The 15208-nt window shown below is 41.5% G+C and overlaps 4 protein-coding genes across 6 annotated transcripts; 2 read left to right on the top strand and 2 right to left on the bottom strand.

Annotated features, from left to right (window-relative positions):
- Nucleotides 1–117: 117 nt before the first annotated feature.
- crhbp (corticotropin releasing hormone binding protein) lies at nucleotides 118–2875 on the top strand. The gene is made up of 6 exons (XM_077622366.1): nucleotides 118–295; nucleotides 357–453; nucleotides 1116–1487; nucleotides 2044–2192; nucleotides 2389–2509; nucleotides 2586–2875. The coding sequence occupies exons 1-6, from the start codon at nucleotides 203–205 to the stop codon at nucleotides 2738–2740; spliced, it is 987 nt and encodes a 328-aa protein (XP_077478492.1). The 5' UTR covers nucleotides 118–202; the 3' UTR covers nucleotides 2741–2875.
- A 1843-nt stretch (nucleotides 2876–4718) lies between these two features.
- Nucleotides 4719–14924, bottom strand: s100z (S100 calcium binding protein Z). Of its 3 annotated transcripts, none has more exons than XM_077622371.1 (4): nucleotides 14776–14924; nucleotides 10556–10715; nucleotides 6204–7751; nucleotides 4719–5083 (listed from the first exon to the last, which is right to left on the bottom strand). In XM_077622371.1, exons 3-4 carry the CDS (start codon nucleotides 6342–6344, stop codon nucleotides 4925–4927), a joined length of 300 nt encoding a protein of 99 aa, XP_077478497.1. In that variant the 5' UTR covers nucleotides 6345–7751; nucleotides 10556–10715; nucleotides 14776–14924; the 3' UTR covers nucleotides 4719–4924. The 3 variants fall into 3 exon arrangements, with proteins under 3 accessions (XP_077478497.1, XP_077478498.1, XP_077478499.1); XM_077622372.1 differs by having other exon boundaries at nucleotides 6204–6398; XM_077622373.1 differs by having other exon boundaries at nucleotides 6204–6345.
- Nucleotides 8966–10164, top strand: ch25hl2 (cholesterol 25-hydroxylase like 2). The gene has a single exon (XM_077622367.1). The coding sequence runs from the start codon at nucleotides 8988–8990 to the stop codon at nucleotides 9861–9863; it is 876 nt and encodes a 291-aa protein (XP_077478493.1). The 5' UTR covers nucleotides 8966–8987; the 3' UTR covers nucleotides 9864–10164.
- f2rl1.2 (coagulation factor II (thrombin) receptor-like 1, tandem duplicate 2) lies at nucleotides 12026–14918 on the bottom strand. The gene is made up of 2 exons (XM_077622362.1): nucleotides 14776–14918; nucleotides 12026–13820 (listed from the first exon to the last, which is right to left on the bottom strand). Exons 1-2 carry the CDS (start codon nucleotides 14840–14842, stop codon nucleotides 12727–12729), a joined length of 1161 nt encoding a protein of 386 aa, XP_077478488.1. The 5' UTR covers nucleotides 14843–14918; the 3' UTR covers nucleotides 12026–12726.
- Nucleotides 14925–15208: the final 284 nt, after the last annotated feature.

Raw genomic sequence — 15208 nt, 5'->3', positions numbered from 1 at the left:
ATATTATTTTGACTGCAGGAGATTACTCCAGCCCATCCTCGGTGTGGACAACGCCCCTCCCCCTGTTTCCTCCCTGTTACCACCCTTGCCCTCGTCACAAGTGCGCAATCACTTGGGCTCGGGGGGCTCAGGGTGACAAGCAGGTGGTCCTCGCGGAACTTATAAAAGGTGACGACGAGCACACGGAGGCTCCGACGATGCGATGACGACGACGATGATGGAGCGTACCTTTCGACAGCGGCTCTTCTTGCTCTTGAGCTTGTGTATCCTCAAGGGAGATTCCAGATATATTGAGGTAGGACAGGCATCACTCCTCATCATCACGCAAACACACTCTCACCTTCTCGACCGTGCAGGATAACGACGTGTTAAAGGATGAATTGTACTCCTTCTTCAACTCTGAACTGCGCAGAGAGACGCCAAAGGAGTTGATTGTCTACCGACGACCGCTGCGTGAGTTCTAATTTCACTTTTGATCACTTCTGATGATTGTTGATGATGTCAACTTCGGACAAATTGAATGTAGTTGTCCTGGAAAACAAAAAAGTCTTCAAACAGCTGATCACTATGATTTTAAATATAAAAAAATTGTATTTTTTATAAACCAATGGACATCAATTAATTGCATGTCAAGTTTGTCTTCAGTTAAGTTTTGTGAAACATTACAGATGATTTACCGTTTCACACTAAAATTAGTTCAGTCTCCAAGAATGATTTTCACCATTATAATTAGATTTCAGGTGTCTGTATATTTGAACCCTTTTGATTATTGATTTTCAATTGAAAGCAATTTAAAAACCATGGAAGACATTTTAGTCTTCAATAAACCGATTACCTCGAAAGAGCTGGATGAAGTGGCTGGATAGCGGGAAGTCAGGTTAAGCTGCTGCACCTGTGACCTGACCCCGGATAAGCAGAAGATGAATAGATAAACTGATTACACGATATAGTTGTACTACTGTGTCCAATAAATGTTACAATAAAAAAAAACTTCCATCTTTGAAAAAAAAAAAATAGCAAAGGCTTCATTCTAATGAGGTAAACTACTGTGGGATTATAACGCTCTTTGCCAAAAAGCTTTCATATAGTATTAATTGCATGTGTGTGTGTCTCAGGTTGTGTGGATATGGTGGCGGTGGAGGGTCGCTTCACCTTCAAGGCCGAGCTTCCCCAGCTCAACTGCGCCACATTTTTCATGGCCGAACCCGACGAGGTGGTCAGCGTGGAGTACGACACCGTCGACATCGACTGTCAGGCGGGAGATTTCGTCACGGTGTTTGACGGATGGGTGATGAAGGGCGAGAAGTTTCCCAGCTCGGAGGACCACCCGCTATCTGCGCACGAGCGTTACGTTGACTACTGTAATTCTGCCGATTCTGGCAGCAGAAGCGTGCGCTCCTCGCAGAACGTGGCCATGATCTTCTTCCGCATGCACAATGCCGGCAGCAGCTTCACCGTCACATTCAGGAAGATGTCCAACCCTTTCCGTGAGTGTGTCGCTTTTGTACTACCCCTCTCGTAGGAGCGTAATAAACAGGGTATTTTCTTTTTGTTTTCTCTTTTCTCAAGAAATCAGGTCACTGTCAATTTTCCTCACATTGTCTGTTTCTATCCCAACTGACAATGGGCACAAGGCGGGTTACACCCTGCAATGGTTGAAAGGCAATCGCAAGGCAAAATGAAACAAACAACTAATTGTGCTCCTAATTGTACCCATAGGCAATTTAGAGTGTTCAAACAGCCTACCATGCATGTTTTTGTGACGTGGGAGGAAACCAAAGTACCCACAGAAAACCTACACAGGAAGGTCCATTGAGATTCAACCCTTGATCTCAGATCTGTGGAGCGGACTTGCTAACTACTCTTTGACCGTGCCAATCAATTTCAGAACAGACTTTCATTCGCAATGTTGACAAATATCTTTTCGTTGTCCAAAGACTCAATATGGTATCGATCTAAAACTCCTTACTTGGGCTTGCCAAGTAAGAATTGCAGTTTGTGTGTTAGCTCCCCAACTGAAGTGATGCATTTGCCTGGTTGCAGCCTGCAATGTCATCTCGCAGTCACCGGAAGGCACTTTCACTATGGTGAGTCCACAGCAGCACAGGAACTGCAGTTTCTCCATCATCTACCCGGCTGAGGTGGACATCTCAGAATTTTCATCTCTGGGTCTACGTGGCAACATCCCCAAGGTAAGTGACAGTATGATCGACTCATTGACTGCCATTGATTGCCATAGATGTCCAATGCACTTGAACTGTTCAAAGAACAATGAACTGTTAAAAAAAAGGTTGACCTTTATCAGCAGCGAATCCGTCCAAGAAATTGACCTTTTATTGTTTTGCTGTGCTTTGTTTGGACTAAAACGGGGACTCCTCCCACCTCCAGTGGTCTGCTTCGGGTTGCGCTTCTGATTCTGAGGACATGGTGCAGCTTCTAGGAGGAAATGGCCTTGACACGACCAAGATGTTTAGTTTCAAGGAGCTTTGCAGCTCTTCTGCCGGGCCCAGTGAGTCCAACATTATACATTATTTGAACAAAGAGTGGGCTGTGTCTAATTCTGTTGATTTATTTTTTTCTCCCAGGCCACACAAAGATTGGCTGCGACAACACAGTGGTGCGCATGTTGTCTAGCGGCCGCTACATTAACAGAGTTTCCTTCAGCTACCGCTTGCTGAACAGCCATGATCTGCAATTGCTCCGAGTCAACAACGTGGAGGATTTCTGCTTCAACAACTGATTTCTTCATTTCTTCAGTCTTGACAACTCAAAAGACCAAACGTGAACGGGAATGTCATTGAAAATGAGCTGTGTTTTATGCACAATATTGCAAGTATTTTTTGGTGTTGAATAAAGTTTTTTGTTGCTGCCTTTCTTCTGGCTGTCATTCTTGTGATGAACGGTGCTATTTGTTGTCTGAACTGTTACTAAATGGCTGTGTGGCTAAAATGTATTTGGATAAAAAAAAAGTCATCACTACTCCTATATTTGTTGTCATAATGCATTGTGTATACACACGCTTTTTTGTAATAAAATGACACCGCATGGCTAAGCAATTATTCTGCTTGATTTTTATTGTTGAGGGAAAAGTTTAAATACGTTCCCACTTCTTTGAACGTTTTAACCACTAAAGGAGCTATGGCAACTGTAACAATGACAACAAGCCACAATAATAGCGGCTCTCCAAACGGGGTGCTAACCAACCCTTGCCGTACGGAAAATTAATGAATGCACATAAACAAAATATATTGGACACTGAATTGCCCCTCATTATGATGTTAGCATAATGGTTGTCCATCTACTTTTGGCCTGCAATTGTCTGGCCACCAATTTAGGGTGTCCTCTGCCTTGTCCCAGTAGTTAGCTGGGTTATACTCTAGCACCTTGTCCTCATGCATACCACTAACTGCAAATAAATTTTCTGTGACAGCCACCTTCACCCCAAGTCTTCCCTAGGTAGGAAAGCTTTATCATCTGCACTGACATGAAGGATGAACCCCTCCAACAGAAAACACTCGCTGCTGGCATAGCGGTGAGCAGACGAGTGATGGTCGCTTTGTGCTCAAGGAGGACAGGTACTTTATCTTTGACATGCACCTGGAGCCATTGTTTCAATTAATGGTTTTGTGTTTGCGTTGTAATCATACATGATGAACTTCAGCTAATCACCAATGTGATTGGTGACACACACAAATAAATATTCCAATAAGTGTAAATAATTTTGCCAACTTACGCAAATTATGGTGAGGTGAAGTTCCCAGGTAGGCCAAGGTTGTGTAGTCTGATTGTCTTCTGTTCCTTTCGGTTAATTAGAAAAAAATGCTCCCATCTGCTGGAGTAATAGCAAAGTGGTATGAGATTTTCATAGAGTATATTGAAATAATTTGTTCCTTAAAAAATAGCCACTTTTCTTCATTACTAAAGAAGGAAATAATGTTTCCTGATAGATATCACGACAATATTTTTCTTCTTTTTTATACTTTTGGGTAAATTCTGTACAAGATATATAACAATAGATATATGTTCCTCTTTAAATACATTTTTTTGTCCAGAATGCATTCTACATTTTCTCTAAAATATAGACAGCTGTTTATATACAGTATGATTTCTTTTCTCAGGAAAAAAATGGCCCTTTAAAATAAAAAGAATTCCTTCCTCAAAATGTTTTTTTTATGAATTAAGATCAAAATATACATGGTTTTCCTTTAAAAGAAGTATCAAATGTATAAAGAGTATTTGTAAAATTAAAAATGTTTTTGTCATACCTAAAGGACATATTTGATTGATTGCAACCTTTACGCTAACCAAGACTAATAATTACATGTTCCAATTGTTCGCGGGCATCCGCTCGACTCAATCAAAGCCAATCACGTTAACAAGGAGCACATATCTGTGAGTATAAAAGCATCCCACGTTGCAGGAAAATGTCATCTCCAATCAAGTAATGACAAACTGGAAATGCATTTTTCTCATTCTTACGCCGAGCCGAGTGTCGGAGTCGCTGCCTGAGGGAATTATATGTCAGACGCAAGGGTCCGACCCAGTGGACGCAGGTGGTCCGTGCGTCACGCTGACCTCGAGGAGGTTTTCTTTCCGAAAAGCAAAGTCCGGTGATCGTCAGGAATGGCCGCGAGCGTGTGGAGGGTGTGAGATTCGCAAAAACTCGTGTTGTGGAAACCCAGATGTGGTTTCACACGTTCTCCTCCTATTGCAGATAACATAACATGTTGTTTTCTGGTTACTTTGGCATATTTCATTTGGAGATGACGCAAGCGTCATGTTAAGGCCAATTTGAACGATATGTTTTAAAAGGAAAAGTAAATTTGCTCATTTATTGACAACAATGCAAAAACAAATTGATACAACATGACTATCATTTAAAAGACAGAGCACATGGATATACAGACTGGTTCGAAACTGAGTACTATTTGGGGTTCTTCTTTTTCTGTTCCTGGAAGAAGTCGTTGCAGGCGACGGTAAGCGCCGCTACCAGCACCACAAACTCGTTGAAGTCCACCTCATTGTCCTTGTTGGAATCCAGGTCGCTCATAATCTTCTCTACCAGCAGTGGATCCTTTTGTGACTGAAAAAAAACACATACAACAATGAGAAACTTTACCATTTGACTCATTTACAATGGCTACTTTTGATTAAGGACTTTTACTTTGTTTCCATTTTTCACAAATAGGCCACACTGGTTTATTGACCCTCCCAGTTTAAATTTACTGTCAGGCCAAAACAAAGATGTGTTTAAAACAATATGTATCCATGTGGAATATATTCTTTATCCTCTGCGTAGAGTGGCTAAGTACTGAAGAGCTGAAAGGAGTTCCAATGTCTCATAAAGTGTTGCACCAATTCCATTTATTGGCTCCTAATACTATGTGATATCGACCAATACTGTACTGTTACCTATCCATTTAAAGTGGGAGTGTGACAGCAGTTGAACTTTAGTAGATTGGACATATGCTAGGGATAAACACATTAAAATTCACAGCAGAAGGATGATTGGATGCCACACAATTGCATGATAATTACCAACAAACTCTACTATTTCTACTAAAGTCAGACACATCATGAGCTCAAAGGCTTTACTCGGTCGGCATGATAAAAACTGTCTGAAAGTTGAACTTTCTCTTTGGGTGTTTTTAGAAAATCCACATAATGCAGTCTAATTTTTCATCTGCAATAGGAAATGAACTAAGCTCTTGCTGCAATCTGTCATATTTTCCGCCCGCAAGACTGCACTGACATCATGGCAGCGTCTATATTTGGAGGTGATGTGGGCCCCCCAATGACGCTGGAGATGTACAAGCACCTGTGGCTTTTGCTTCCAACCACAGGCTGGATGATGAGATTCAAACCTAGAAACTCAGAATTTTCCTGCACACATGCTAACCACCTCTATCGGAGAAAAGGTAGATATGCCCTGATTGGATGCTTGGTAACCAATTTTCTGGTTTAATACAAAACAAGATAGCTATAGTAACAATAATGTGTGTGTGAGTGGTTGTCTTTCACGTTATGGATCTTATAAGGTGGCTATGGACGTGTTGGCATAGTTTCTGTAATCACAGACAATTGTGAATAGGATAAAAAACAATGTGGTGTCAAATGAAAAATGCACATGAAAAAAGATGCATAGCTTTCTGAGAAGGGCTAAAATTTGAATCTAAAAAGCATGATGGGAGTCGAAAGATTACCGTGAGGAAGTCGGTGAGTTCGGTATGAAGCAATTGCTTGAGCTCGCCCTTGTTCAGCTTGTACTTGTCCCCGTCGTGGCCCGAGTAGTTGTAGAAGACGGCGATCAGGGCGTCCATAGCGCCCTCCAGCTGGCTCGGCATCCTGATAGCCCGATCGAGCAGAAAATGACAAAGGAGAGAGAAGAGCGGTTCTACCTGCGATCAGAAGCGTGATCAGGTGTGACGGATCACTTGTTTGTCAGAAAGTTAGCCTCAAATGTGGAAGCTGGAGTAGGTGGTTGGGGGAGCCGCCCTACGGAATAATTAATTCCATAGGCGAGAGCATCCATGGTGACCGTCTTCCTTTCCAAGTACGTATTTGGAAAACAAAACATGTGCCGAGGTGATCCTGCCACCCCAAGGGTGCAAGGCACAGGATGGAGCCTGCACAGAGACTCCTCCATGTCGACATTGAACTATTCCGGTGTTTCCACATTCTCCAGGGAAGCCCTGCAATGGCGGTGCTTCTCTGACTAGTGCTGAACTCACACAGGTGTGTCACTTCTCTAGGTGACCCATAGAGGACTGGAAGGAACTCTTGGATCAAATCACACATCTTTAGTTATAATTAGAGAATTCTTGTCCCATTTGTTTGCATCTCCAGATTCTATGAACTTTATTACTCCCAAATCTGATTTGGAACTTAACTATAGCACCAGAAATACTGAATGCTAGAGTAAGAAATCTTTCTTAAACACTCCATGTTCTGAGTCGAAATGGTGGATTTACTAGAAATGGATCATATAAGACCAATTTACATATTATTGGATTTCCTGGCTCAGGTTAGGAGTCATAGAAAATGCTAGAGACTCATCAGAATCATTCAGTTTGTCGAGTGGCTCAAGTTCAAAAGACTGAAGAGAAACGTCACAGACCCAGATGTTTTAGTTCAATGACACTGATTCAAATGAGCAGATTCACCAGAAACACTGCAGACTCGGATGACTCCTGTACTATTCAATTCACACACGATTAGGCGATCTCGCATGCAATGCAGCAGACTCGGGCAATTCAGTTCACTGACTCGAGTTTGAGTTCTCACCGGAAACACTTCAGATTTGGTTGATTTGATCCACTGACTCAAGATAGCGAACTCATCGGAAACCCCAGTCTTTGGCTTCCATTTGGGAATCATGACAATGAATTTTAATGCTCAAAATATGCAGACAATTGCGTTATATGCTTTCATTATGAAATTTAGTTTACATTTAAACTTGGGAAAATTATTTAAGATGTTGAAAATGTGTTTTGCAAACAAAATGCATCTAACGTCTTCAACTTGTAGCAGCTTGTTCATTTTCCCTTTGCCAGCATGTACAATCCCGTCAGTTCCCTTGCTATGTTCCTGAGTTTATTCTTAGCCAGGTGGGTTTCATCCTTACATCATTTTCCTGATATACTAACTGCCAACAACAAGAATAACAGCCAACCCCTTAAGAACTCCCCCGCAGGACAGCTTTGGACAAGTTTCCATTTGTTAGCTTGATGAAAGAATTGCACCAAAAGGACCTTGAGGGGGGGACAAACATCATAAAATAATGCTTATTGCCATGTCACTGAGATGAATTGACATAATCATTGGCCTACAGAGCAACAGTTTCTTCACTGCTTTTTTTAAAATTAATGTACTTGTTTGCAGAATACGCATTACATTACATTGTGTCTTTGGGATGTCAGAATATGACGCTGCTGTTTTTTTTCTCTTTATAATCTTTGTACATGTGTTTGGTGTAATTGATTTAGGAATTTTCCAAACTCCAGCAACAACTGAAATGGTCAACCTATAAAACACAACCCCAATTCTGGGAGACATTGTGATTGTTGCAGACTTTTTTGTGCTCTGAAACTTCATGCATGCTCTAGAGGTTGGAACTACTGAATGGATATCATCTATATCTATGGATTCTCCCTATGTGCCTAAAAAAACACTTGAATAAGTTGAGTTCAAATCTTCAGATACAAGCCTAAGTGTTGAGCTCTACTGCCCTCCACGGGCCTATTTGAAAAACCTCAGTGTTTCCTATAGAAAACAGTAGAAAACAAAAAAGTTTGTCTTGTAGTTTAAATGTCTCCGGAAAACAAATTTATAGAATTCTGTCATTATGCTTATTCTTTGGTAAACAGTAACAGTAAATAGCAGAGGAAAAAATGAAATGACAGGTAGAAAGTAGGAACAAGATGTCAGACATTATGGATATGAAACAAAAAATGGATTATGAGATAGTTTATGTAAAAATATTTTTTCAACATGGCAATGTATATTATATATATGTAAATATATAAATATATATATATGTAAATATATATATATATAAATATATATATATATATATATATATACACGTATATATACATATGCATATGTATATATATATATATATATATATATATATATATATATGCATATGTATATATATATATGCATATGTATATATATATATATATATATATATACATATATATATATATATATATATATATATATATATATATATATATATATATATATATATATATATATATATACATATATATACACACGAACGAATTGAACAGGAAAAAATGAGAGCGTTTGTGGAGTGCTGGCTGCCATCCTTGTGCCCATGAAAAAGAGGTCTTTACAGAGTGATTTCTTTTAAAGGCATGAGAGGAGGGGGCACGGGAGGTGGGGCTTGAACATAAATAAGAGCTTCAGACAGACTGGCCCTCCAAGTTGGCACAGCCTCACCAGTCGATTTACCGTCGATGTCATTCCCAGCTAAGGTGACTTGGTCCTCAATGTCGGGTTCCAGCAATATGACCGGGAGCCCCACCGGGTCCAGTGTGGCTCTTCAGCCTATCTGGGACTACCTCCGCCAGAACCACCAAAACCTCATCAGGAGCCCGTTGTTCCCTGTGGTGCTCTCAGTGTCTACCTACTTCTTGCTGGTGGGGGTCTACACCACGCTGGATCTGCTGGCACGCGTCTGGCCCAGCATTAACCGCTACCGACTGCACCCGGACAGGCCTGTCACCTGGCCCGGCATCGGGACCACGTTGGGCGTCACCGTTTACAACCACCTGCTCTACATCTTTCCCGCCGCTGTGGGTCAATGGCTGTGGAGGCCACCCACGCCATTGCCTCGCCAGGCTCCCACCCTGTGGGAGTTCTCCCTAGGAATCCTGGGTTGCCTCGTGGTTTTTGACTTCCAATATTACCTCTGGCACTTGCTACACCACCGCATCCCCTGGCTGTACCGCACCTTCCACGCCGTGCATCACGAGTACCGGCGTCCCTTCAGCTTGGTCACGCAATACCTGTCTGGATGGGAGCTAGTCAGCGTGGGCTTGTGGGCCACAGTGGATCCAGTTCTGCTGCGGTGCCACTGCCTCACCACGTGGGGCTTCATGGTCTTCAACGTCTACCTGTCCACAGAAGATCACTGTGGCTACGACTTCCCATGGTCCACGCACAACTTGGTGCCCTTTGGCCTCTGGGGGGGTGCTCCTAAGCACGACGCCCACCATAGGTGGCCCACCACCAACTTTGCGCCCTTCTTCTCCCACTGGGACCGACTAGGGGGTACCCACATGGTGCCGCCGATCCATGAACACAGCTCTGGTGCTGAGCCTAATGACTAACGGGTTACTTTTGTACCCCTCCGTGCTGCAGAACATCCACTTTGCGCTCTGGTCTTTTGTTGTTATGAACACTTAGTAATTAGGTACACTCTGCCTCTGCTTTATTACAGTTATTAGGTGGGTTCTGGTTGATTGCAAATTTTAATGATGTTTTTCCTTTATGCAATTTTATTTTACAGCCAAGTCCTGTTCATCTCAGGTATATTTTACAGGGTTTTTTTAACCATGAATTCCGGACTTATATCCGTCTAGAAGTCCACATTCATATTTCATAATCACACATCATACAAGCCACACGTCAATAAGGCACAGGTGTCTACACTGCAAAATTAGTTATTTAAAGTACACTAAAAGTTATAAAACACATACATATTTTGGGATGTAGCTGGAACAGATGAACTCATTCACTGCCAGCAATTGAATATTCAAGTTCACTGTGCATGTTTGAAATCCATTCATTTCAATGGGGGAAGACAAAATTTGAGCGCTTTGAGACAGGAGGATTCGCATGGAATTAAATGTTATGGATTCATTGACTCTGCAGTAGATGTCACATTTCCTATACCGGTATGGATGGGCATTGCACTGTTTTCAAGAGTTCTAAAACCCTATTGTTATTATAGTCACTCAGGTCTGTTTCCATAAACAGAGAAGAAGAAAAAAATCATCATAAAACCAATAAGTGCACTTACTTCTTACTTGACAGTTGTGTCTTTTCACTAAACAGGTTGTGTGTGTGATCTCAGCTATGTTTCTGCATTCTCCTTCCTTGCCGGTTCTCCGCCGTGCATGAATGGCAGTCTTTTAGCAGTGGTCCCAGATCAGGATGTGTGGCTCGCAATACTAATGGATCTGCCATTAAAAGGGGCTCTCAATTAAAGTGCAGGCCAATGAAATATTTACAGCAGATACAAAAAGTCACAAATCTAGATTTTTGAACAACTTTTTTTCTTTGACAAAGATGAATTATTGAAAATGTGATCTAATTTGGATAGAAAAGGTTTTCTACAAAATCGGGTATGGTAAAAGTTAAATACAACTGAATGGCAATACACGAATCTAGGCATAGCAAAACAAAGAAAAATTAAGTTTAAATCACTAGCATGCAGTGACTGAAATATTTATTCAGCAATTCGTTTTGTATACCACTAGAGGGAACTTTTGTGCCACTCGTTGTACTATTAGCGCATTATCTGAATTAAAAAAAGTTTCATTTTTAGAAGCTGAGTTACAGAACAGGTTAGGGGAATGCCAAACTAATCGCCATTGATGATGAAGGGACTTGCAGCCAGCCCTCCTAGTTCAATAGATTTGACATTTAATTTTGTCTAAAACCCTGTGAATTGAACAGCATTTATGAAGTAGTTAAAAACATATCAAAGAATTTACAAAGTCTTAAAAACGATTCAAGCAGAAATTTAAAACCAGGCCAAATCCTGGCTGGCCTTTCCCTGATTCTCTTTTGTTACTCATTGCAAGGAAGACCCAAAACCGGTTTGACGTGAATTGTGTTTTATGCGAGTATGTTGCAATAGGTCATGTTTATTTTAGCAGCAGTGATGCAAAATTCAGTCAGACCCGAGCCTGTCATAGACGCCCACCATCGTATTGCTGACACGTAGTCTTTAAAAATGATCAAAACAGGGAACAAAAAATGTCAAAATAAGCAGAAGAGGAACTCGGCCATACATTGCAATGCATAAAGCCAGCAGTTAAAAGAACGGTTGTCGTCTGTAAGAAGCTAGGGCATATAGCGCACGTTATAACACCAACAATACGCAACTGCCTTCATGAATGCAATATGTCGGTCCTCTTGTGGTATAGCGTACACACGCAAAATGCTGAAATGGTTCAATGGCTTGTTTAGAGGGGGTGGGTGTTGTTATGGAAAACACGCAACAATAGCACGCAAGGACTAAAAATAAGGGGGCGTTGGGATGATTCCTATTATGTTGGTAACCAAAACTTGCAAAACCACCTTGAAATGTGACGCTATGAAATGTGAGTATCTCAACAATACAGAAAACAATATATTAGAAAAAAATATTCATACATATATAATCAACAAATCCATTTGCATGAACAAAAGTCTTAGCTCATATTCCTATTGGCTTTTGTTTTAAGATCCACTTATGGTAGTTATTTTCATCATCACACATGTATATATTTGAAATCCAAATTTTATTGAAAAAAATATAAGCACACCATTTTTCATAATACATTTTAAAAGTAATGAATGACACAATTAGTAGATTACATGTATTATATTTACATAAAATAGATACAAGAAAGCTTTTGATCGCAACAGTTTAGTCTGCCTGGACAGGTTTAATGTGTCTCACAAACATATGAGTGGGCAGCAAACAGTAACAGGACACTCAGCAACAATCATTTACCTCTAAAAAGCGACCTCTTTGGACCAAAGTACCTTTTTTTATTACAGGGAGAGCCGATATGTTTGCTATGAGAAGGGATATATTTAAATTAATACTACAATATCATACGTATATACTAAATTGAAGCCTTACATTTCAACAAGTCTAGGTGTTGAAAGTTTTCATGTTTTGTGGGGGTTAGGACAGTGCGGGAAAATTTCCTCTGTTTAACTGTTTGTTATCTGGGAAGGGCAAGACTGGGCCACATCAGGCAATCATAAAAAAGCTGCATTCCATGAATTCCAGTCTGGCAGCGACACTTCGCGGCTCAGAATTATCGTCCCTTGGCATGTATTTACAAAACACTGTAACACTAAATTAGGTTAAAAAAATACTTTCAACTCTTTGGGCAATTCATAGTATTTTCGGACGGGCTACAAACTGAAGCAACAGGCCTTTAATTCAAAGTCCATCCATCCCTTTATCTGCTAGCATGAGCTGCTCTGAGTGTTTCCAGAGTCCGACACGTACGACTTGCTCTTTCTTGAGTACTTCATGGAACTGAAGGAGACTCGCATGCGTTCCACCGCCCGGTTGCTGCGACACAGTAGCGTGTTTTTGACGTGCTGCCGGAAATCGTCGGATACAAAATAGTAGATGAATGGGTCCAGTATGCTGTTGAGGCTAGCCAAGCACAGCGTAGTAATGTAGAAGGCATAGCCATTGTTCGCCTTGCCGTTCTTAAGCAGAGAGTAGTGCACCACTAGCATGATGTTACTGGGGATGAAGCAGATCAGGAAGGTGAGCAGCACCACACCAATCAACAACACCGCCCTCCGTCGGTTCTTGGCCGCTGCTCCGTCCCCCATGCCCCGGCCCAGTGCCCGAAGTAGCAGCATGTAGGCCACCACGATAACGATGCAGGGCACTAGAAACACCACCACGGCCATTAGGACAAAGTAGAAGAAAGGCAGCCGGACGGAGGCGAACGGTTCCTCGAGGTCTAGGATGATGCTGACATCATGGCAGGTGGTGATGGCAGGCTCCCTCAGCCGGGCCGTATGCTTGTACAAATAAAGCGGCGTGGTGGTCAGCCAGATAAAAATCCAGATGGCGACGCTTACGATGATGGCCAATTTGTTGTTCTTGCGCTGTTGGGAAAGTGGGTGCGCCACCACCCAGTAGCGCTGCACGCTGAGACAGGCGATGAATAAGATGGAGCAATACATATTCCCATAGAAAAAGCCCACCAGGACCTTGCACAGTCCTTCGCCGTATTTCCAGTCGTTACCAGCCAGGTGGTAGGCGATCTTCAGCGGCGTCCAGATAACAAAGAGCAGGTCAGCGAGGGCCAAGTTGGCCATGTAGATGGACGATGGGTTCTTCTTCTTGGTGCGGAACAGGAATACCCAGATGGCCATGGCGTTGGATGGGAGGCCCACCACGAATACCACGATGTAGACCATCGGGAGGAAAACGGTGGTGAGGCCACTCTGCAGGGCATCCGAGGTGGTGGAGTCCACCACTACCTGGTCAGGGGACTCGGGGTCCTTGAGACCGATGAAGCCACGCCCACCTATTTCTACACACACATAAAAGTATCGTAGAAACTGCAACATTGGCCCCAAAAAACAAAGCCTGCCTTGGTGTTGATTCCAAGATTGAATGCAACACATTAGCTGTTCGATCCTCAATACTTTGAAATTGATTCAATGTAAGAGAGTTTATTGATATGCTCCTCCTAAGAATGGATACATGGTTTTAAAAGGAATTCACTATTTAATCCCATCAACAGACTCCTACTTTGTCACGATAAATTGGACGTCTAGCACCGTCAAAGGCACATAATAACCCAGTCGTCTCAGTTTAAATGATTTGGACAACAATGGCAGACAATGAGATAAGACGCTCATTCTTTAACAAGAATATTACAATACTAATACTACTGTTTTGCAGTATTTATTTAAAACAAAGTATCCTTTTAAGATTTTTTATGATTACAAAATATCATTGAACACAAGCATTTAAAGTGAAATAGTATATGTACTGTATATGTTCCTAACTGTGAATAGCACTTCATTGTCACAAGTCATTTAAAGTTTGTAAATGGAAAAGTCTAGTCTTCAGAATATCACAGGTGTTTAAGGAGAGCAAATTAAAATCTGTATATTTTAAACAATAATCGACAAAGTAGATTTTCAGTACTTGGTATGTTGATTCAACAAAGGCACCAACGCCTAACGTTAATATTTGATATTTGATTCTATTCAAATATAGTGGATGATGACTGAGTATCGTCCAAACCGCAAAGTTTGCCTACACGACAAGGCCTGACCACAGACTTGACGGAAGCCGAGGTTGGAGTACCGAACACGGTCAAAAGTTTACTGACGTACCGATGCCTTATTACAATCAGTCTATGCATTTAACTTCATTCCAACTCAACACAGATCTCAATGATCAGTAAACTACAGTAGATCAGTAAACTACAGTACATGTGCGGATGTGTCTTGAATGAGTGGTTAAGGAAAACTCACCTGCGCCAACCGCGGTCCAAAAACAACACAAGACGATCAAGAGCGGAAAAAAGCGAACAGGGTCCATTTTTCTCTTGTAGTACACTTGTTCTTCTAATGTGCTACGTCCAGAAACCGTATCCTTTAACCTAAATATCCACCGAGTCGTTTTGTCTTCAAGTACCACCCAAATGTCTCACCGATCCTCGTTTAGGCACGCCCCGAGACTACCTGGCTAGCGTGCGGGCATGATGACGTCTGCAGGCAGTCGCTGGGCCGGTTGTTTTTCTTGATGACGTCATCGTTAAGGAATAAATTGCCACCCGAATTAGTATATAATTTACTATATTATATCATTATATCTTAATTTTAACTTCTACTACCTTAGATATATTTTAAATTTTGCATGAACAATGTAGTATAATCTTCAAATGTTTACATCACATGCACATTG

The sequence above is a fragment of the Stigmatopora argus genome, chromosome 16 (assembly GCF_051989625.1).
Source record: "Stigmatopora argus isolate UIUO_Sarg chromosome 16, RoL_Sarg_1.0, whole genome shotgun sequence".
Taxonomy (NCBI): Eukaryota; Metazoa; Chordata; class Actinopteri; order Syngnathiformes; family Syngnathidae; genus Stigmatopora; species Stigmatopora argus.
The sequence above is the reverse complement of the archived record's forward strand: the minus strand, read 5'-3'. Positions and strand labels throughout refer to the sequence as shown.